At 49.9% G+C, this 23,857-nt stretch overlaps 1 protein-coding gene across 2 annotated transcripts in view; it reads right to left on the reverse strand.

Moving 5' to 3' along the window:
* DAPK2 (death associated protein kinase 2) overlaps positions 1 to 17,762 on the reverse strand; it is a 110,810-nt gene extending 93,048 nt beyond the window's left edge. The window contains exons 1-2 of one of the 2 annotated variants that reach the window (XM_036892073.2): positions 17,600 to 17,754; positions 11,750 to 11,847 (exon numbers count right to left, since the gene is read on the reverse strand). In XM_036892073.2, the coding sequence (XP_036747968.1) occupies positions 11,750 to 11,841 (92 nt within the window). In that variant the 5' untranslated portion in view covers positions 11,842 to 11,847; positions 17,600 to 17,754. Of the gene's footprint in view, positions 1 to 11,749; positions 11,848 to 17,599 lie in introns of both variants that reach the window. The other variant, XM_036892072.2, reaches the window with a different exon arrangement.
* Positions 17,763 to 23,857: the final 6,095 nt, after the last annotated feature.

Raw genomic sequence — 23,857 nt, forward strand, 5'->3', positions numbered from 1 at the left:
TGTGCCAGGCCACAGAGATAGCCATACTTGAATGAAAAAAAAAGGGACTGAGGACCAGAGAAGAGGAAAAATTTGACCAGGGTCAGAGTGCAAAGACATAGAGACCCTGGGACCCAGAACTCATCTGGGTATTTATCATGCATAACTGTGCCTGTAACTGTGAAAGGCACTGGAAGATAAAATGCAATGACCTCCAGATCTTGGGATCAGAAAGCTCACTGACCTCAAGCCACTTTATGGTAGCTTTTTGTCAAGGGGAGGTACAGAAGTCAGTGGGAGCAGGCGCTAATGACACGGGTATCCACAGGGGTTGTGGGAAGGTAGAAGAGACACACCAAACCCTGCCAGGACCTGGTCGTGCTTCCTGATCAGCAAGGAGCTGGTATATTCTCAGAGACACATGTGAACCCCAGGAAGGATCCTATGTCAGGATTCAGAAGAGACATCAGAAAGAATGCCAGGCCCCCACACTCTGGAAATACTGCAGAATGGGCTGGCTCTGCTGGTGCTTTATACAATCTCTATCTCTGAGGATTGTTTTCAAAATTGCTATTGGACCTGTGGTTGCCAACTCCTGTGGATGCATGGTCTTAACGTCTACTCCATCTGGTCTCCCTGCCCTTAAGGGTAGGGACTGGTTCTTTGCACATGTGCTTCCTTATCTGTGGGGACACTGATTTCCCACCTGCCTTCCTACCCCAGTGGGGAGTCTCACAATCAAATGAGGCAACAGAGGAGAAGCAGTCCAACCCAGCTCCTCCTCACGAGCTCTTCAAAACAACTGAACATAGAGCTGTTAGCACAATGATATCCTACGTATGACCATTTGCTAGATGCTTCCCACAAGCCAGGCTATGCCCTTTACATATGTAACAGGAATGGGAAAAGTGTTATTTGAAAGCTGCTCAGAGCTGTAACCATGTGCTCAGGGAGGCCAAAGACTCACCAGGGGGGTGGGAGGAGGTTTTTTGTTTAGGAAAACTTTAAAAAGTTTTTGGTTCTAGAAAAAGAGGCCCAGGGCCCACACAGGGAGAGGTTGCAACACGGAGCTAAACTGCCTATATGTGAAAAGGGGGGTCTCCCTTGGGTAGTAAGTTTAAAGAATGGTAGCAGATGTGGGGTCTGGGGCAGGGTCATGGAAGACCGCAGCATCACGTAAAAGGTCAGGAGTCAAAGGAACAAAGGTGTCTGTCACCCCACTTTGAGCCTTCTCTGTGGAGAAATTCCTCTCATTACTGTCAAGGCTTATACGAAACTCAGTTTACCCTGCAGCCAGGCTCAGTGGCAAGGAAGGCTCTCTGAAACCTGCCTGAGTCCACGCCTGAGGCAGTCACAGGGGGGCTGCGGAAGGCTGAAGGAGGAAGGGGTCCTTGAGTCAAGGGCCTGAGCAGGAAGGAGGGTGTGAGTGCTCCCTGGGGAGACCTAGAAAGGCTGGGTCGGGAGTGGGACTTCCTATTGCCCTGGAATGGAATGCTTGTTATCCTTATTTGAACATTCAAGGACAGGACCTCAGAAAGCTGGAAAACATGAAGAGACTCAGATTCCACATGTGGTGTTTCAACAGCCCTGCAAGAGGAGGCCACCGTGCGATGGAGAAGCGTAAGCTGCCGACAGCTCACAGCTGCAGAGCCTGGATCGAACCTGGGCCGGTGACGCCAGGGCCTGGAGCCATCATGCCAGGCCGGGACTCACCAGCCTCCTGGCAGCGTCCCTCAGCTGCACCTCTCTCTGCTGCCCTGTCTCCTCTCTCGGCCCCAGGGGAAGGGTGCAGCTCAGTTCTCCTCTTCACCTGGTGGGCCCTCTCCCCAGGGGGCCAAAGAAACCTCACCCCAGGAGGGAAGGATACCTCATCACCCTCCGAGTCCTGTGGCCCATAGGGGCTAGCAGCTCAAGATTCAAGATTAGGATCCTGAGGTCTCAGGACCAATGCGGCAGGCAGGGCCCGGGGGTGAGCAGGGAGGCAGGGCCAGCCTGCAAGTGAATTAGACAGGACAACTGGGCTCTCCCAGATTCCCCAGCAATCCACCAAGAACACTAAACAGCTGTATCAACCCCCTTGCTTGTTCTCTGGAGGGGACCTGACGGACACAGGCAGAAAGAAAATCCTAGGCATTTTGGCACCTCAAAGAGAGCACCGCACCAGGAGTCAGAAGTCACGGGTCTAAATGCCTGCTCTGACACTTTCCTCGGCAAGTTTGTAAGATCTCTAAGCTCCAGCTTCCTCAGATTCAAATGGAAGAAATGGCCACCACTCCAGAGGGCGGCAAGAGGATTAAGTGAGCTAATGTAACCCCTGTGCCTAGGACAGGGCCAGGTTTAGAGGAGATACTCAAATCCTAACGCCCAGGCTCCGATCCCTTCTTCTCACCCGAACACTCCAGAGAAGACAGGATTGACCCGGGTGGCCAGTGGTTCTGAAAGCAGGCTTCTCAGAGGTTCTCCGAGAGCTGGAGGGTCTCCGCTCACCCCGCCTCCCTCCTTTTCCATAACTGCACTTTCACTTTGATTGGCTTACATCCCATCCCCACCCCATAATAATCCACTTTTTAGAAGTTCTGTTGCTGAAAGAGTAAACCCTACTGAAGTAGATCAGGAGTAGGCACACATTTTTTTGCAAAAGGCCAGATGATAAATATTTTAGGCATTATGGGTCAAGAAGCAAGATTAAAGATACTGTGTAGGTATTTATACACCAAGGGAGAAAATGAAATTTCCATAAATTTTTAACTGATGAAATTCAAAATACAAAAATTGAGTGTTTTGTTTTGTTTGTTTGTTGTAATATAGGTCTTCCAATGAGAAGAATGGAACTGGGGCAGACGGCAGAGCAGACAACATTTTGCAGAATTGGGACCCAAAGTTAGTGTTACCTACCATCAGATCTATTGAGAATATTTATCTGTAAAACCCATTCTTAGCTCCAGGACCACTCAACATGGTGGCAGACCAGATCTGGCTGTAGGGCTAACATTCTGCATCCCTGGATTAGTCAGTGTAGGCGCCCCTGCAGTTGGAGTTCTTGGGCTCTAAAGCCTGTTGAAGGCTGCTCTGGGGTCTGGGCAATCTCCAGAAGAGAGACTCTGAAGGCCACAGCCATCGCCTCTGTGGGAGGCCCTGGAAGCTTCAGGCTGTCCCACGAGCTCTCACCTGCACTTCCAGAGCCCCAAGGTGCTTCACTACAGCTGAGGTGATGCGTACCTCAGGCCCTCACTCCTACCACTGGCCCTGGCTCCTAGCCTCACTGCTGTTCCCCAGCAACAGGAAGGAGCCAAGCCCTCCCCTTTGCCCTTAAGGCAACCCTCTCCCCGTATAACCCCCTCTCCTAATAGCACTCTCTCTGAAAGCTTTCTCAAAGAGCCCTTCCAGTCTGCTTCTAAAAGTACAAAGAAGTGGGACCCTCTGCTGGAGTTCTTGGGCCCCCCAGAGACCTAGTGCCCCCTCTACCTCCTGGGGGAGCGAGGCATCACCACTGGTCTATAGAGAAGAGCTCTGCGTCTGGCTGGTCTGACTGGGCTGCGGCAGGTAAATTTTTTCTGGGCCTCATTTTCATCACTCATAAAGTGGGAATTACTATAATATTTGCCTTACCTGCCTTGTGCCGCTATCATCATTTCAAATTTTCCATGAAAACATCAGCACACAATGAAATGAAAGGTAAACACCATGGAAAAAGGTAAAGTAGCAGAGAGAACAAGGTTTGGAATTAAGGGTGAATCACAGAAGACTTCAACCACTTTAAATTTCTCCACAGCAAAAACATAAAAGTATCTTTACAAAACTCTTAAGAGACCAAAAATACACAAAAAACAATGAAAGAGTGTTGGCAAAGCCAAAAGGAAATAAGCACATGCTGTTGACCTGGCAAACTAGTTCACTATTTCTAGTTTCAACCATGATATAAATCAGTCCTAACCTTTAACCTGGCATTCCACCTCGGGGAATACAGCCAGCAGAAATGATGCAGAGAGAGGAAATTAAACAAATATGTTCACAGAAACATTTATTTTTAGTAATGAGAAACAACAGGGGAAAGCTAAATAAACTGGGAATGTCTGTATCACCAAATATTACGAAGCTAACAAAAGTATAGGGACTGTATCTATCTTAAAAAAAAAAAAGGCCAGTATTCTTCAACAACATCAGCATCAGGAAAGTCAGTGAAAGGCTGGGCACTGCTGCAGATTAAAGAAGACTGGACATGTGACAATGAAACACAATGCATGATCTGCACTGGATTGCGTTCTGCAGGAGAAACGCTGCTATAAAGAACACAAATGGGGAGATGCAAGTGAAGTATTAAGGGATAAAGAGGTATAGTGTTTGCAACCTACTCTCAGATAGCTCAGAAACAATAATACATAGATAGAAAGGAGGGAGAAGGGAGAAAGAGGGGAGAAGAGCAGGACAAGAGAGGGGGAAGTGACAAAATGTTAAAAATTGGTCTGTCTGCATTGTGGAAAGCAATATGGAGGTTCCTCAAAAAACTAAAAATAGAAATACCATTTGACCTAGGAATCCCACTCCTTGGAATTTACCCAAAGACACAACTCCTCAGATTCAAAATGACATATACCCCCTTATGTTTATCACAGCACTATTTACAGTAGCCAAGAAATGGAAGCAACCTAACTGTCCATCAGTAGATGAATGGATAAAGAAGATGTGGTACATATACACAATGGAATATTATTCAGCCATAAGAAGAAAACAAATCCTGCCATTTGCAACAACATGGATGGAGCTAGAGGGTATTTGCTCAGTGAAATAAGCAAGGCAGAGAAAGACAAGTACCAGATGGTTTTCCTCATTTCTGGAGTATAACAACGAGGCAAAACTGAAGGAACAAAACAGCAGCAACTCATCGACTCCAAAAAGGGACTAGTGGTTACCAAAGAGGAAGGGTGGGGGAGGGTGGGTGGGGAAGGAAGGAGAAGGGGATTGAAGGGCATTATGATTGGCACACATGGTGTGGGGGGTGTCACAGGGAAGACAGTGTAGCACAGAGAAGACAAGTAGTGACTCTGTGGCATCTTACTACACTGATGGACAGTGATTGCAATGGACTGTGGGGGAGACTTGATAACATGGGTGACTGTAGTAACCACAATGTTTTTCATGTGAAACCTTTATAAGAGTGTACATCAATGATACCTTAATTTAAAAAATTGGTCTGTCTGGATAAAGGGCATATGGGAGTTCAGTTACTTTGAGAGTTTTTCAATTAAATTTGAAATATTTTTAGAACAAAAAATTTTTAATTACAACACAACACAAAATGTACATACTGGTGGCAAATAAGTAGAAAAGAAGGTGCATACCAAGGATAGAGGTACATAATGGTTTCATTCCCCCACATACTTCCTTTCGTAATGCAAATCGAGCTCAAAGAGACTAATTCCTCAGGGCCAAGGATTTGCCTGTGTGCCAGCTCCTGACTGAAGCGTGAGCAATGCAGCCACTTTGTTTGAGTGGCTCTGTGCTTTGTTTCCCTAACAATGGGTGATAAAAGCGCCTCCCTCCCTCCCTTGTCCATGGCCTCTGTCATCCAGGGTCCTCTGCAGTCCCCTGTCCTCCTGGGAGCTGCATCCCTTCAGGCCTCTGCACGTGCCCTCCTGCCCAAGCCCAGGCCTGCTGCTCCTCAGTTTGCAGCAGAGCCCTTACCCCGAGGTGTGTACCCGCCATCTCCTGGCCTGGACTCTGGGGAGCTGCCCTAACCAGGGTGAGAGCTTCCTCCTCCCAACAACTGACACATGTTTTGGGGGTTCCCCCCATTAGCTCACCGCCTGCTCCATTTTCCCATTTCACTAGCTTTTGAGGACAGCACTCCTGTGCCCTGCCTGAGCCTTAAGCGATTCTGGTACAAGGCCTGAGCCCTAAGTCTCCTAGATCCGTCAGGCCTGGAAGAGTCGTGGGACAGTGATAATAACCTAGATAGAGTACAGACGTGCCCATTAACATCGACACACACCTGTGCAAACCGCTGGCTTATCTAGGGCACAGCTGTGGCCCAAAAGGCTTCCTTGCCACCAACAGCAAGCTGAGAGCTTCCTGGGCCTGGCACAGACACGCTTGTTGGTGGTGGCAAGGAAGCCTCTGGCTTGAAGAGGCCACTGTGAAACTTCTCTAGCCTCGGTTTCCACATCTGTGAAGTGGGAATGTGCTCCAGCTCATTTTGTTCTAGAATGACGGGAAGTACTTGGCATAGACACTGACATGAGGGCAGAAGATTCTTAACATATGTGGGTCACTTTCATTTTCCAGCATCAGGAAATATAAGCATGTGTGTGAGCAGAGAGGCACAAAAATCCCAGGCCAGGGCGGCAGACAGGGCTCTGCCCAGAGAAGTTTCTGGCTTTAATTTCTGACTTGCCCTGAGATTTGCTATGTTGCATGGTGGGAAATTTCCCACTTGATTCTCCTTCATAGGGCAGGTCTGTATTTCTTGAACCAGTTACTTAATATTTTAGAGACTGTTTCCTCATCTGGAGAACGGGAATAATAACTGCTTCCCAGGGGGTTACAAGGATTAAATACAATAATATGTGTCCAGGAAATGGAGGTAATTTTTGTGTTTTGCTTCCCACTTTGTATTTAGGATCTTGGAAGTTCATGGATTCCAGAGGCTCGGCTGAGATTTTCTGCCTCACAGTTAACCCAAGGAAGATTCCAGACAGCTCTGCAGTTAACTGATAGGTGCCTGTGGGAGTTGAACACTAACAAGTATAAAAGGCGTGAACTAGATGCTATGGTGGGTGGGGCAGTAGAAGGATAAAAGATGAACTAAGCAGAGGCCCAGCCTGGAGGGACCCTCAGTCCAGCAGGGAAGATACCCAGGTGAACCCTTCTATGTAACATGAGGTGTGATGACATTAGCACTTAGTAGAAATGCGGTCATTAAATCCACAGAAGTGGGTAGGGAAGGATGGGGTGGACGAGGACAGGCTTTGCCTTTGCTGGGGACACAGCATTTGGTCTGGATCTTGAAGGAAATGTTTAATTTTTCTAAGATCGAGGGAACGGTGAGAGCAAAGAGAAGTCACAGAAGTTTGGAGACCTCTGGCCTCTGTCTTGGTGCTGCAATGTATTCAAAATAGGAAAACAGATGTGGACTTCTGTTGACAGCCTTCAAAGAGTTGACAGTCCAATACCAACGAACGTGAGACAGGCCTAATGCCGTCCCTGGGTGATCCCAGAGGCAGCACAGCTCCTGCTTCCCTGGGCCTCCCCACCCTGCCCCAAGGGCTCAGCACTTGGAGAAATGCTAGCACAACTGAGCAGATGTGCCCCAAGTGGTCATAAAAGAGGAGGTCACATGTGCGGGCATGAGAAATAGCCATGGAAATATGAGAAGGTAGGACTCAGATGTAAAAATAGTTGCTGGGTTAAGGCTACTAATCTATTGATTTAAACGATCTTCTTAAAATTTTTATTAAAAAGCTTTCATCCAAAATAAATCTCATAGAGCTATATAACACTGCAGCAAAAAGATATTCAGTGTATTTCAGTAAGTGAATAAAGCAAGTTGTAGCTTGCTAGGGTCATGTGATCCCCTCTGGGCCCACATGCACACTTGCTTTGCTTAGAAAAGTTCTGAAAGGCAACAGAAGAAAATTATCATCCCCATCTACCTATGGGCATCAGACTTAGGCGGAGTTCTACCTTTTACCTTAATTCTTTTTTTTTTAATTGAAAAAGTATTGATATACAATCTTATATTAGTTTCAAGTATTCAACACAGTGATTCAGCAGTTACCCACATTATTAAATCTCACCCCAACTAGCACAGTGACAGAATCGGTGGCTATATTCTCCATGCTGTACTACACTCCCTGTAACCAACTTATATTATGATTGATAATTTTTGTGCCCCTTTTTTGCCCCTCAGCCTCCCCACTCACCCACCCCTACTTTAACTCCTCATAACTTAATGGCATTTGCCATGCATTACTTCTCTAATACTATTTTTCTTTCATTTAAAAGGAAATAATAAGTCCCCTTTGCCTTAGAGTTCATGTTGGGGAAAAAAACCCTTTCTTAAGGACTGAGACAGGTAAACCCAAACACCTATTATTATTGGTTTCTACAGTGTTTTGCTGGTAGACCGGGTATAGAACCTAGCCCGGGGAAATCTGAGCTCTACGCATTTCCGTTTTGTTTCTCCCCTAAAGGAGGTTTCCCTGGCTAAGCTGAGTGTGTGGCAGGTCATCTTAACCTCAGAGGATCCTACTGGGAGACCCTGCCAGCCCTGTCAGTACGACTGCCCCAGGAATTCCTCAGCCCTGTTTAGGAACGGTGAGGCCTGAGAGCAGTGGTCCCTTCCCTGGCCCAGGGCTCCTGTCCCTGCAAAAGGAGATTCTGCAGGTGTTTCACGCACATGAGCCTTGTGTGAGGAGCAGGCCTTATGGCCCCTGTCTTCCCCTGGGTGGGAGGGATGGGGCTGTACAGGTAATGGTGAGGCGGGCTCCTTGAGGGAGGCAGGGACTGTGGGAAAAGTTGAATGTACAGATAGATAAATTTTGGTCTGTTTGATGAAACCAGCACAGTGTAGCTTTTGAAAAGCTTCTTTAAGTTCTACCTCCTTTTTTTTGCTTACTCTGTGATCTTGGAAAAATCGCCTCACTTTCCTTGTCTATTAAACAGAGATTTGTACTAAATTCTTGTTGAGATCCAGTTCAATGGTAGCATTTTACGATTTTATGTTAATGTAATCTGATAATCTAAGTAAAGGAAACCTAAGGAAAGTCATGTAAGTGTAGGAAAGAATAAACCACTGATCATTATATGCTGTTTACCTTAAATCACCTTGTATCCTTGTGCACACAGCACGCTCCCCAAGGGGAACATCAGTCCCTCCCAAATGGTTTCCCTCCTGACTCTGGCCCAGCTACCCTCATGGTCAAACAGAAAAGACCACTCTGCCATATATTCTCTCTCACTCCCCAAAAGCATTCAAAATAAAGAAAAAAATAAGTTTGCACTTTGTGGGTCCGAATGGTATGGTGGCCAGAGCCCTAGACTAGGAGCGAGACCACCATTGGTCTGTCGCCGGTTCCCCATGTGCCCTTGGGCAAGCTACATCCCCTCTCTGGTCTTAGCCTCAGCTATAAAATGAGAGGTTGGATGGGTTTTTCTCTTCATTAGCCCTGTTCTGATATTCCCTTGCTCTGCCCATGGCAGCTACTGAGACTGGGAGAGGCCAGAGCCTGCAGGCCAGCATTTCTCCAATTGCTTCCCAGAACAGCAGACAACCTCCAGCATCCCCAGCAGCCTGGTGTCAAAATATAAGCTCAGCCAGGTGTCTGCCTACACTCAGCGCTGGCCTGATCCAAAGCTGGATTTTGCAGCTTTTCTCACAGATGTTCTCTTATTTGTAGGATATACACATATCAAGGCCTCCAAAGGATCAGAAATATATCCTTCAGAGACCAGATCGGGACATAGCATAGAATTAAAGACTCCTTGTTTCTTAATACATGTGACCTTTGAACAACACAGGTTTATATGTGGATTTTTTCACGATAAATATATTGGAAAAGCTTTTTGAGATTTGTAACAATTTGAAAAAACTTTTTCTTTTCTCTAGTTAATTTTATTGTAAGACTATGGTATGTAATACCTATAACACACAAAATATGTGCTAATCGACTCTTTACATTAACAGTAATAAGGATTCTGGTCAACAATAGGCTATTAGTAGTTATGTTTTGAGAAGTCAAAAGTTCTATGTGGATTTTCGACTATGTGGGGACCCTGACCCCTGTACTGTTCAAGGGTCAGCTGTACATGGTTTTAGTTAAGGTACAACATGCCTACAGCAAAATGTACATATACATGTGTGGCTTGATGTATCTTCATGAAATGAACATAAGATAAGAAAGAATAATACTTACCCCCCAAAATCCCTCTCATGCCCCCTTCCAGGCACTAGTCCTCCAAGAATAACCACTATTCTGACTTCCAGCATCACTGATTCAATTTCACCTGCGTTGAACTTTGTGCAAATGGAATCATGCAGGATGGATTCTTGAGCCTGGCTTCTTCTGTTCAACATTATGCTTGTGAGGTAGAACGACCTTCACTCCCTGTTACAGGTGAAGGACCAGAAAACATGTGGTCTCGCCCAGTTCTCCTAGCTCTGAATTACAGAGTGGGGAAGAGACAGGACTAAGAAGGAATAACAGATGGTTTCCCAGGGACCTGCTTCTCCTTCCTTCCTCAGAGCTCCCACCCTGACTTAGTTCTCAGCTCACCCTGATGTAGTCCCATCCAATTCCACCCTTGTTATGTGTGTGGCTACCCACACTGCCAGCCTGGAGCTCCAGGAGGGCACAGACTGCCCCTGTCTTGCTCACCTTTGTGCCCAGAGTGCTTAGCACAGAGCCCTACACATAGGACATGGCCAAGGTGAGGCCACCCAGTTACAGGCCATTGGCAGGGGCCTGCCAGGATCTCCTGCTGAGGATGCCACTGGCCCCCTGGCATCACCAAGGTCAAGAGAAGCATGTGAGGCAAAGAGAACCTAGCTTCCCACGAAGAGGCACCGTCCAGCTGAACAGCCTCCAGCCTCTGGGCCTCTGTCCCCCTCCCACCCCTCACCAGGCCCTGGACTGCCAGTGGCAGCCAGCTCAGACAGAGGCATCCCCCCTTCCAGCCTCTCTGCAGTCACTCCCTCTCCCAGCCAGCCAGCCAGAACAAGCACTCCCTGAACTTGAAGCAACTGTGCCTCCCATTCTCCTCAGAATAAGGCCCCTCTCACTTTGAAGCTCTTGCTTTTTGTCTTTAAAAATAAAACAAAGTAAGAGAATTAGATTCCACCCATGAGCTTGATAAAGGGGAAAGGCCTGCTGTTCTGCCTCTTGGGCACTGCGGAGGCTCTAAAGCCCCAGGTTTGTCCTCTGCTGAGTGTGTGAAGGGGCTGGGCTGGGTGTGCCGGTGAGGACCTGGGAGTGTGCATGAGAGGTGTGCAGGCCCAGATAGGACCAGCCAGACCTTGGGGAGGTCGCTTGCTGGCTCAGCAACTTGAGGCAACTTGCTGAAGCTCTTTGGACCACAGATTCCTCATTGAAAAAGGAGGGAGAGTAAAATTAATTCTGATTTTATGCATTGTTGTAAAAATCAAACTTTAGGACTGGTGCTCTGCAATCATTAAAACACCATCTAAATATTAATAATTATCAGAAATGAAAGGCAAGAATAGAGCTTCAGAAAAATCTTCATTTTTCTCCAAATAGTAGCTACTTTCAAATCTCAGAGATCTGGCTATGCTCTGGGATTAACAAACCTGAAAATGTATCCAGTAACTCAAGTCCCAGGAAACTTTGTGACTAGGCTTGTGTGGCTTGTTACTCAATGAAAATCCATTTTTAGGAGGATTACTTCACCTCCCATTCAGGCGCTGAGCTTATGAAACAAAATCCTGGGAACCATGGAGAATCCTAAGTGCAACTTGGAGTATAAAACCAACAGTTCAGGTCTCAGTTCAGGGCATGGCGAAGGCTTTGTGAGACAAGTAACAGATAAAACAAGAATAATTAGATTTGCTGTAATTGTTAGCCGGGTTATACTGATGATACAGAACTCAAGAATTCTAGTCCCTTCTGCTGGCAAGTTATTTCCAGAGAGATGACTGTTTGCAGGATTAAACCTCAGGATTGTTTTTATAGCTTCCCACGAGTCCTGTGGCAAGCCCTACGAGATCAACTGACAAGCGCACCAAGAGAAGCAGCCTCCACCTCTCACAGCCCCTTACCTCCCCAGCTCCTCTCCGATGTCGTAAAAGTCCTCCACCTTCTGCTGCTTGAACGTCTCCATGTTTGGGCTCCTCATTGAGACCTGCACCATACAGTCCTGAAATGGGAAGAAACCTGAGGTCAGGACAGCCACGTAAATCATCACCAGCCTAAGAGACTGGGTCTCAAAGTAACTGGCTGCAAAGACGCTAATAATTTAAGAATAACCCACAGCCCTCGTTCCTCCAGAATTGGCCTGCTCAAGCCTTTTCTCGCCTGTGACCGATGAAGCATGGCTCTTATTTGATACATATTAATTCAGATTTGTTAAGGAGACAAAAAAAGCACCCTCCTCACTTCTTCAGATCTGCTCTGAACAAGTACAGAGCAACAGAGCCATGGCCAATTTCAGCAATTTGTGCTCCTGAAATTCAGGTCTCCTGAGAAAAGAGGCTGCTTGATACAGGGAAAAGAGCACTTGTTCTTGAGTCAGAAGCTCTGGGTTTGAATCCCAGTTTTGCTTGGGTAAATCATTTAACATGCAAAGACTTAGCTTCTTCATCTGTAAAAGGCGTTAGGGCTGTATAACCACTACAAGTCATGAAATTATTTTGAAAAATGCAGTAGAACTAGGCAAAAAATTATCGTGACCTCAGCCCCTTCAGGGGCTGTGCCAGCCGACTGAGAGTCTGACTAATTTGTAAACTCTCTCACTCACCAATCACCCCAAGGGAAAGATGGGCGGCAGTGGTGTGACAAATTACAGTAGGCCCCGGGAGCTGGCGCCAGAGGTTCTAGTCCCACTTTTGTCCACAGCTGGCTCTGTGACCCATCTCTTGTCAGAAGAGTCTCAGTTTCTTCAACTGTAAAATGGAGCTAATGCTGCCTGCCCAGAACACCTCAGCAAGGGCTACAGGACAACTCTGAGCCTTGGGAGTGCTCACCACCCCACCAGAAGAGACTGTTTGCTGCTCTGGGACCCCCTTACCCCCAGGAGCTCACCCATTCCCAGGCCACCCTGGACAGCACCCCAGGGGCAGGGCCCAACACACAGTCTGCAAATCACAAAAGTAAAACCGGCTACCTGCGGATATGTCTTTCAGGAGTCATTGGCCAAGGCCTCTCATAGCTCATTCTGGCTAGCACTGGCAGCTTTTCTTCTGCCATCACACCCGGGCCACATGAACCCTGAAGGACTGCCTTCCTCAGGCTTCATGGAGGCACCATTACATAAGGGTGAGTCTCATCAATGCCAACTGGCTGGAGCCGTTCTAACTCTCAGGGGGTGTATGCACACCACCCTCTTTCCTCCAAACCACAGCTCTGTTACCGAGGTGCCGCCTGCCTGCCTCCCTCCCTCCCATGGAGGCACCCACATCCCTGAAGACCCCCAGGCAGAGGTGGCCTGGCTCCAGGCCTCACTCTCAGAGTCAGCTGCTGACCTCCTGTCTGTTGGGGCCCATCACATATCCCCCTCCCTGTTGGTCTTCACTCTGTACTGGGCCAGGCCCAGCCAGTTTGGAATACTGGAAAGAACAGGCTCTAGGAGCCCAGGTCTAGATGAGCCTGAGCCTGGGTGTGTATTAGCCATGTGACCCACACAGGTTGGCACCCTCCCTGGGCCTCAGTCCCCTCATCTGCAAACACAAGTGATAACATCTCTATCACCCACTTCACACATCCAAGTAAGGATCCATTGTGATAAGGGCAAAACTGTGGGCAAATAAGAAGGATGATTATTACTATCGGTATTTGACTCATCCTAGGCCATTGTTCTGCTTCCCACAGCCACTGAGACAACCAATTCAATTCCTTTCTAAGGAAAAGGTTTGGGGATCCTCCTGGCAAACCTGGCTTGACTAGAGTAAGAAGCCAGACTCCCTTACCCCCACCCCATCCTGGCAAGTCTCCTGAGACTAGCCCAGAGGGTAGCATGACTGCTATCTATCACCTTCTTTTTGCTGAAAAAATCCTTCCAAAGAAACCCTTCTGTTCAGTTAGGTCCTGGTGGTGGAGTTACTCGTTCCACACAGCTAGATGGAAGCAGAAAACACCAAAATATTTGATCGGCAAATACACTGAGTGTGGTCCCAAGAACGGCTAAGATCCTCCAATTTGTCGAGAGGCCAGGGCTATTTACTATCAGGAGCTGAGCTGGATGCAAAGCAGCCCAGTTCCCCAGCAAAATGACAGGCCCCTGCCTTGGGCTCCACATCCTTGATGGCCAGGGAATGGGGGGCAGGGTAGCTCCCTAAGGACAAACTAGGCCCACCAGATTGGCCCCAAATCACATTTTCAGCCTTAGTCCCCTCCTTTTACAAATCCTAGACTATAGGTAAAGTAGACCTTTTCCATTCCCCCAAAACTCTCACCCCTGCCGTGCCTCAGCTCCAGCTGGGCCCTTTCCATAGCGGCCTACCTGGACAGCCTTCCTAGCAAAACCACTCCCTTCCTGCAAGGCCCAGCTGAAATGCTGCCACCTCTGTGAGGCTCCGTGACTCTTTTTCTCTCCAAAACAGATTAAAATCTGCCCCTTCCTCTGCCTTTAAATTCTCAAAGAGGGCTCTTCATGCATTTTTAGGATAAAAACTTATGTTTTGGCTCATAACCTTTCTGTGTCTAACCCAGAAGGAGGAAGCACAGATTCCATAGTCATACAGGTCTGGGTTCAAATCCCAGCTCTACCACTTACTAGCACACTCTGAACACAGGACAACTCTTCTGAGCTTCAAATTCCCTACATGGAAAATGAGTCCAGACAACACCTAGTATTGTGACTATGCAGAGCAACTAGAATGCTCAAACACTGCAGGGGGCGTATACACTGGGACAGCCACTTTGGACAGTTTGGGCAGTTTCTCGGGATATACCTAAGAGAAATGCACATAGATGCTTTCCAAAATGGTTCAAGTTAGAATGTTCACAGCAGCAGTATGAGTAATAATTAAAAATTGGAAACAACCAAATGGCCATCAATAGAAGGATGGATAAATAAATTGAATTATACCCATACAGTGGCATTATTATACAACAATGAGAATGAATAAACTGTTGCTACCTGCAACAACATGGATGGAACCCATAAACAAAGAAGCCAGGCACAAAAGGCGACATCCTGTGTGATTCCACTTAGGCAAAACTAGTGGTGCTTGAAGTCAGAAGAGCGGTTACCCCTGGGTGGGTGGTTATGCCTGGAAGGGGACACAAGGGGTTTCTGGGTGCTGACAATGTTGTTTCTTGATCTTAGTGATTAGATGGGATATACACTTATTTTGTATGTAATCCAAATTTTACATGATAAAAAAATGAGTCTAGTATCTACTTAGTGGGACATAGGAGATAACACATAAAATGTTTCAAATAGTGCCTGGAGAGTCCCAACAAATTTGAGTTCCTTCTCTGCTACCTCTTGTCTTGGAGCCCCATGCAGACAGAGACTGTGACCTCGTCACCCCTGTTCCCCTTGCGGCAGCTGGTATATAGCAGACACTCCCTAAGCGTTGGTTGATTTACGTTTAGTGCCTAAGCCTTCCGTCTTGAGGCTGCTGCTCAGCTACCTCTTCAGGTGAAACAACCGACGACTTAAACCCTGTCCTCCGTCCCCATGATGAACTTGAATTGTTACCAGTTTAGAAACTAAAGGGGAGAAACTCTGAGGTGGACTTATCATCCCCAAGTAAGACCCAGAGGAGGACCCAGAGGCACAGGCACCTTTCTGGCCCTAAAAACGTGAAACCACATGGCAGAGGGCAGGGACACAGCTACAACTCCCAGTCAGAGTCACAGGCCACCTGCTCCGGACGTTCCAAGGATCATCCTAGTGCCCACATTTCTCTTAATGGGCTCTCTAGAGTTCACATTCCTGCCCCCAATGCTAATACCAAGCAACACTTTGGAGGGTTAACATAGCTTCTCTAGAACCTCACAGAAAGGAACCTCGAAGATCACCTAGGGGATTTTTAGATTCTGCTTCAGGAGCCACCAGCGTGAGAAAGGGGAGCTGGAGCAGTTCCACGTTGCCGACACTATGTGTAGGGGTTCTGTGTAACAATCTCTTGAGAGGAAAAAGTCTGGAAACCACTGCTGTCTGGTCTAACCCACATGTTTGACAAAAGGAGGAAATTGAGGTCCAGACAGGGGAAGGGACTTGGTAAAATTCACACAGTTTGCCCACTTATCCAGCTGCTCTTCCCTGGGCTTCTGTTGACAGTACCCTCAACCCTCCATTGGTAGCACCAGGGTTGGGGAAATCAGTGGCCTCCTAAGAGGCGACCTAGGAGGAGGCCCCCGGTGCTGGAGGATCACCCCATAGGGAACTCTCAACCCTACCAAGTCCTCTCCCCCACCGGGCCCAGCTCACTGCTGAGCTCGGAGATCCTCTCCCCACCTCACCCAGCGCAAGTCAATGAAGTGGGACCATTGCAAGGGGCAGGCATGACTGTCCCCTTATTACCCACTCCCCCTCCATGAGCAATCATCACAGACTCTGAGGAGGCCGCCAACAGGAGGGAGGGGGCTCCGGCAACACAGAGCTCCTCCGTGAACTCAAAGCTCTGACCCACGCTAATCTCTGATGAGGAAGCTAGGGATCAGAGATCAGCCACCTACCTAAGCTGACATAAGAAAACTCTGTCTTTCTGATGAAGGTCCAGCTCTTCTGGGCAGCCTGCTTGTTCACCCCCACAACTAACAACTAGGGGGGTCTTAGGGAGGTCATCAGGGTCAGTTCAGGTCTCATTCCCGCCAGCAGGAAATTTGCCCCAGACCTGCCATACCTACCCACATCGACACAACCCTGAGCCTCCTGCCCAAGCCTTTCCCAAGGTTGCTGAATTATCAGTGGGGCCACTTCAGGTACTAATAACACATCTTTAGACATGTGTGATTTAGAGAAGAACAGGACTCTGAAAGTATCTGTGAAGAGGCGAAGGGACCAGTGCACCTCCGTGATGGCCTCTCCCTTACAGAATACCTTGGGAAACAGAAGCACAGCAGCAGCCCCCCGCTGCCCTCCACTGATTCTAGAGTACAAGTCGGGGGCTGTGCTCTCTCCACTTGCCCCCAGGGCCTTCCCACTTGCCTCTGAGGCAGGCAACGATGACACACATTCTTTCTTCCCAGGTGCACCCCTAACCTACCACTACTACCAGCCTGACCTCAGGGCTCACCTCTTTGTATCTCATTTTCTCCTTGCAGAGTTACAGTGAGGATGAGTCAGATCCCCACATGCCGTGAGACATCCACAATGCCTGGCCTAGAGTCAGGGACAACCGTTGATAGCACCCTTCTATGCCCTTTCTAGCCCTTCTACCTCAGCCTGCTGCAGACTTCCTGGCTGCCCGCATGCCCATCCCAGCTCTGCCTGGGGCAGGGCTCCTGACAGCGGAGACTCCTGACTCTTCACTGCCACACAGGAAGCTGGCTGTAAGCAGAGCAGCCTCCTCGCCTCACAAGACGGGAGAAGGAGGTGTGCGAGGCGGCTGATGGTGAGAAAGCCTGGCCCCTCTCCTCCCGGAAATCTGGGGTATCAAGGGGCCCTAACTTGATGGAAGTCTGTCTTCTTTCTCCTCCCTGGGTGCCAGGCATCTGCCTGCCGCCCCACATCATCCCTCAAGTCAAAGTGCCAGGCTTCGGGGCGCGCCCTGGGGGCGCAGCGGGCAGGTCCTGGCGTTCCAGTGCCAGCCACAGCGCCCAAGGCCATGGCCGGCCACTCCCGAGGGGTGGCGTCAGGGACCAAAGCAATGGGTTTGGGGAGCCCGAGAGAGCGCCCCACAGCTGTCTGCTCCCTCTGGCCCCAGCCCCGGGGCGCAGCTGCAGTCCGGCCGTGCGCCCTGTCCCGCCCGTCGAGCCCGCAGACGGGCGCTACTCACGCAGGGAGGCTGCGCAGCGGAGGGCGCGGCGGGAACGGTGGGCTCGGTGGGCTCGGTGGGCGCGGCGGGGTGCGCGGCGCTCCGCGGGGCTGCGCTCTCCTCCCTGCCCGCCCGCCGCCTGCCCGCCCGCGGAGCCACTGAGGAGCCGAGGGGGCGGAGCGGCCAGCCCCGTCCCAGGCGCCGGCTGGAGACGCTCCCGGAGGCCCGGGACGGGGCTCGGGGCGCCCCCTGCTGGGAGCCCCTCCGGACAGCCCGGGGGCGAATGAAGGCCGAGGGCGACCCTGCCACGCACATGCTGTGTGGCCTGAGACAAGTCAACTAACTTCTCCAAGCCTTATCTGGAAATTGATTTAAATGAGCGGATAAGTGTGATGCAGCCTGGGGAAATCGCTCAGAAATTGGTATTCCTTGTCCCCCCCACCAACACACACACACATACCGAGAGAGGAAACCGCGCTAGGGAATAGGCCGCTTCCTCTCTCCCAGCCAGAACGCTCCCTGCGCCGCCCAGATTCTTCTGGGAACCCCACCACCCGCGCCCCACAGCAGGGTGGGGGCTGTGGTGGGGAAGGACACTTCCCTTCTCACCACCATCCCGGTGTGGGAGCGGCCGGGCCTCGCTCGCCTTCTGTGCCCCCAGCCCTGGCACAGGTGATGAGTGGAGCTCACATCACCATCAGCCTCCCCTAACAAGGGACTTAGGAGTGCATTCCTCTTCTCTCCCTTCTGCCAAAAATCCCAGGAGGAAAAAAAGGAATGAGAGTGGAGGAGGTCATGGGAGGAAGGAGGTGGAAACAGAGCTTCAGCCAAGGTCAGTCATCTTCAAGACAAGAGACTCTTCAGCAAAAGGAAATGGAGGCCCCTTCCCAGAGCTTCCATCTCCAAGGCACTCTCTGGGCTCCTCAAGACAGCCCAAGAGGAAAAAGTGTCCCATTCAGAGTCCTGCAGTTTGGTTCAAAGCCCTACTCTGCCCTTCCCAGCATAGAGCCTTGGGCATGGCATATGAGCTGCTCTTTCATCAGCAAAGTGGGGCAAGCAGCCCTTCTTATAGCACCTAAGGGAGCCGTCTGTGGCTGAAATGAAATAGAGTGTGTGAGAGCGCCTAGAGGACCTCCACCACTGTGAGCAACCTCCCCTCTGCCAGTTAGCCTTTCTGACACAAGTACTGACATTACAGATGAACTCTGCCCACCTCCTCCCCCAGCTGACCGGTCCCTGGGAACAGCCTGGCGAACACAGCTTCCTTGTTTATAAACTTTACAACTTCCCAGGACAATGAAGTCTCTGAAGCTCCTCTCCCAAGAGCACCATGCTACCTGGAGTGATATCCGAGACCAGAGGTGGCTTCGGAAGTCAGTGGGCAGAGGAGGACACCCACTGAGGTTCCACCACCATAGGGGCACCTTTCATCCTCAGACTGACCTCAAAATGCCTACTCCCACCCCATTTTCTATTTATCTGTCGCTGTGTAGCAAACCACCCCCAGCCTTAGTGGCATGAAACAACAATCTTGTGAGACTCGTGAATTCTAAGGGTCAGGAATTCAGATGGTACACAGTGTTTATGGCTTATCTCTGCTGCACAATGTCCAGGGCTTCAACTGGGAAGACCTGAGTGGCTGGAAATGACTTGAATGGCTAGGGGATGGAATATTCTCCAGAATGTCCAGTCTTCTTCATTCACATGGCTAGTGCCTGGGCTATGATGAATCCAAGGCTGGGCTCAGCCAGCACTGCCAGAGCACCTACATGTAGTCTCTTCATCCCTTCCCCACTCATGCTTAATAAATACCAAATCTGTAGCAATGACATCTCCTTGCATGAGGCAAAACAGACATCCTTGGACTTGGTACTTGGCAAATTAGAGAACATTGCGGCTGAAAGGGTCATTGTCAATCATCCCATCCAGGCTGGTCATTTTTCAAATGAGGAAACTGAGGCTCAGGCAAATGACTTTCCCAAGGTCACACAGCTGGTATGAGGCAAGAGTTGGGATTAGAACCAGGCCTCCTCCAGATTCTCAGTTTGCCAAATGTAATTGCCCAGGGAGGTACCATCTGAAAATGCATTTTCTGCTTAAGGTTGAGTATGTTTATCAGACCCTCACCTGAAAGCAGCAACAGGGCACCAAGCACTGAATATGGGACCAAGGGCAGCAGTGAGCAGAGAAGGGGACACCCTGAGGGGGTGGCAACAAGGACACTACTCCATAAGGAAGTCAGGAGAAGGTCCATATTTTCAGAGCTAAGAGTTATGCAACTCTGCTCCAGTTCCTGCGTGGTTCCCACAGCTGACCAAACAGAGTAGAAACGCCTCACTGGCTGCTAAGGCTCCCCCTACACGTCCCACAGCGCACGCACATCCTCTTCCCTCTTGCACAGGCACATCCAATTCTTGCCAGGTTGGAGTATTGACTGTTCCTGCCTCCATGCTTTTTGTTTAAGCCATTCTACCACCACCGTCATCCTTCCTACAAAACCCCATCAAATTCTTCAAGGGCCCTCTCAGGAACATCTTCCGATTGAAACTTCCATGATCTGCCCTCTAGATGGCCTTCTGTCCAGAACCCCACCATTTCTTGGCTTGTACTTAGTTAGCATTCCCCTTCCTCTAGTTTAGTTACCATTAAGGTCAGGACAATGTCTTCTCCTTTAAGGCCAGGACAATGTCTTGTTCATCTTTATACCCATATAGTGCCTGATATCCCAAATCTAATAAAGCTTGTCAAATTGAATGTAAATGCCACAAGGTGAGGGACCATAACTATCTTGTCTTCCATTGTTCCCCAAGGGTACCCAACAACCTGTCGCTTAGTAACCATATGTTGGATGGAGAGATGTATCATTATTTTTAATAGCTGCCACAAATTGCGTTTCTTCTAGCATGTGCCATCTCAGTGCCAGAGGCTTTACTTCAAGGTGGATGCTATTATTCCCTCTTGCAGATGAAGTAACTGAGGCTTGGGAAAGTTGACTTGCAAGTGACTGAGCTGTGACATGAATCTGGCCTGCCCATCTCCAAAACCCAAGCTCTTTCTGCCCCACCTCCCCGCTGACTGCCCTCAAGTGAAACTTCCAACTTTTCCAAAATGGTGTTAATGCAGGGGTTCTCAGCCCTGGCTGCACATCAGAATTACCCTGGGAATGTTAAAAAATCCCAGTGCTCAGACCGCGCCCCACACCAATTACATCAAAACCTCTGGGAGTGGAGTCTGGGCATCAGTCTTGGGTAGAAGTCCCCAGGTGTTTCCAATGAACAGGTTGAGAACTGTAGTGTTCATGTCACAGAGACTTGGGGACACAAAAATGCCCCCCATCAACCTGCCACACTGCAAGACACCTGAGCGCTTGCTTTGTGCTCTAAGAGACTGTGAGATGGGTGAGTCACAGGAGCTCAGCTTCCACAGGGAGCATGGGGAAAGATGTAACCATGGCAGGCAGCAAAGGGCAATGACAGTGATGTATCCTAAAGCACACTTTGGGGCCTGGTAAATTTACAGAGCCGAATAACCTGCTGACAATGAGGCAATGCCCGTGTCAGCCAGGACAGCCAGCACTGGGGGAGGTCACAGTGTGAGAACCGACTCTGATGCCAGATGCCTGAGTACAACTTGCTCTGTGATCTGGGGCAAGCCCCTTGGTCTCTCGGTGCCTCAGTATCCCCCTCTGTCAAACAGTGCTAAGAACAGCATTCATCTCATAGGTTGTTGTGAGTGTTCCATTAATTATGGATATGTGTGAAGGACTTAAGATCCATGTTTTGCATAAAGTGCTCAATGAGTACTAGCTGTTTTTAATTATTCCTTAAATATCTGGTGTGAGCTCCCCTAGAGAAGGAAATAGATCTTAGCCATCCTTGCTCCCCACCCACCCCACCCCACCCTTGGCCCAGAGCAGGTTCTAAGCAAGTGTCAAATGCGGTCTGGAACACAGGCTTCTTAACAGTGGGCCCAGTGCTTACTCCTTTCTCAGGCTCTCAGGGCAGACTAGGGGAGGGCACAGGTGGCTCCTCCCCAGCTGGGCGGACAGCAGGCAGGAAGCCTCTTCCTCCTCCCAAAGGTGACCTGGTGGCCTGACTTCTCTGCCCTTCCCAACTCTGCCCACCCTGCCCTGTGCCTTCTGCTCTCCCACCCCCAGCCAGGCAGGGGCAGGAAAGTGGAGCAGGTCTGGAAGCCCTTCCTGCTTCCTCTCTCCTGCGGCCAGAGGCAGCTGCTTCAGCCTCTAGCCTTGCTGGACTCAGCAAGGCCATGACCCCATCACAGGGGTGGGATGGGGACAGGGAGGAAAGAAGACAGAGATGGGGCATGGGAGGCCTTCCCTTTCCCTGGGAGCCCTAAGGATGGGGATTTCTGGGCATGTGTGCACACCCATTCATCCTGCACACATTCAAGGGCACCTCCTAGGGCTCGCTGCTGATGGGGTTAAGTACAGGCTGAGTGCCCACGAGCCTCAGGTCTCCTCCTGCAGGCACCAGAAAGGGGCTTGGGAGAAGCAGCAGCTTGCCTCAAACTTGAAAGAAGAAGGCGAGGAGAGTGAGAGGTGGGGGGAGGGAGGGAGGGCACCTTAGGTGGGAGCAGCTGTGTGCCCAGAGGGCTGAGGCATGAAACCACCTGCTAGTTACCTCTTCAACTCCCACACCTGAGCGGCACGGGGCTCACACTGTGGGATCATGACCCAGGCATATGCTGTCACCTTCTTTCAGGACAGAGGTTGGTGACGTAGGCACTGGGTGCTCGACCAGGACCCCCAAACTACGCCCACCGTTCAGGCTACCAGTTCCACCTGTTTACTTTTCTAGACTCAGGAACCAGCCAGGTCTATTTACATTCCTGTTCAGCTACTTTCTGAGCAAGTCACTTCCCCCTCTCTGACCGCAATCGCCTCATCTGTAAAGTGGGAATAATTACACCAGACAAAATATTTGAGAAGCACTGGCATGAATGTCACTTTCCCTCCCAAAACAGATTTTCTTCTCTTGAGATAGTCTGTTACTTGTGCCATATCTCTCCAGCCATGTTGTTCCTGCCACTGTCTCTGGAACATTCTACCTTTCCCCTTCATTTATCCAAAGCTCAACTCAATTCCAGCCTCATTGACTTGCAAACATTTTCTGGTGCCCAGACCCTGGGTTGGGCCATGAGAGGAGTGAAGCCCAGCCCTGCCCTTCAGGAGCTCAAAGCCAAGCAGAGGAGGGATCCTGGGGTGAAATGTTCAGAATCCCATGTTCTGGGGCCAGTCCAGAGGCTGAGCAGAGTCCCGAGGGGGCCCGTATGTGGGAGGGATGGTCCTGGGTGCCTGGGGGCAGGGAGGCTCCTCGGGGGAGAGAACTCTCCCTAGATGTCAGAACCATGTCCGCGGAGCTGAAGAGATGATTGCACCTCCCCGTGTGTGTCAGTGGGTCCTCTGAGTGACTCCGGTCATCCTTCCCCACCCCTAGCTGGTGATGTGGTTGGACCTGCCAGAGAATCTTGGTGGATCCATGAGGGAAGGATGGAGAGGACAGCATTTCCTCCCCGTCATCCTCTGAAGAGAAGCTTCAGGGCCAGACTGGCCACTCTGTGGGCAGCTGCCTCCACGCCCGCCCTTTCCCTGCCCTCCGCGCGAGCTGGCCTTCCCACGGGGGCCCTGCACCGTCCTCCCTGGCCTGCAGGCTGGCTCCATCTCCGCGGAGCCCGGGCCCCGCCCCAGTTACGAGCATCTACATCCAGGGAAACAAGGGCACAGGGAGCCAGGTCCAGCCGACTACAGTGGCCTCTGCCCCGAGACGGGACCCTGCTGCTCCCCCTGCGTGCAAAGGGACCTCGGGCACCCCCAGCAATTCCCTTTCAGGAGGTTTTCTAGCCTCCAAGTCTTGGTTTCTGTCACTTCAGCCACAAAGAATATTTTCATCCCTCTAACCCAAATCAAACCAAAATTAATAGCAAATCAGTCATGAGCCGAGTACTGTTTTATTTTCCTGTTATCTCATTTAATCCCCAAGTTGAATACCTTCTGTAGACTGATACTGTTATTATTATTATTATTATATACATGGGGAAGCTGAGATTCAGAGAGTGTAGGGTAGTGGACATTTGCATTTCTTTAGGCTGTCCAAATGCCTCCCTCCTGTTTGAAAAGAATGACTGTGGTAGCAGTATTAGGGCATCAGTGGGTGTGATACACCATCTCCCACCAGCAAAACTGAAGGGAGAAAATCCCCGCTGCCCCAACCCCAGCCTCCTTGAGCCTGGGCTTGGCTAATCGGCGCTGCTGCCCAGCAC

Source organism: Manis pentadactyla, chromosome 11 (genome assembly GCF_030020395.1).
Source record: "Manis pentadactyla isolate mManPen7 chromosome 11, mManPen7.hap1, whole genome shotgun sequence".
NCBI classification, from domain to species: Eukaryota; Metazoa; Chordata; class Mammalia; order Pholidota; family Manidae; genus Manis; species Manis pentadactyla.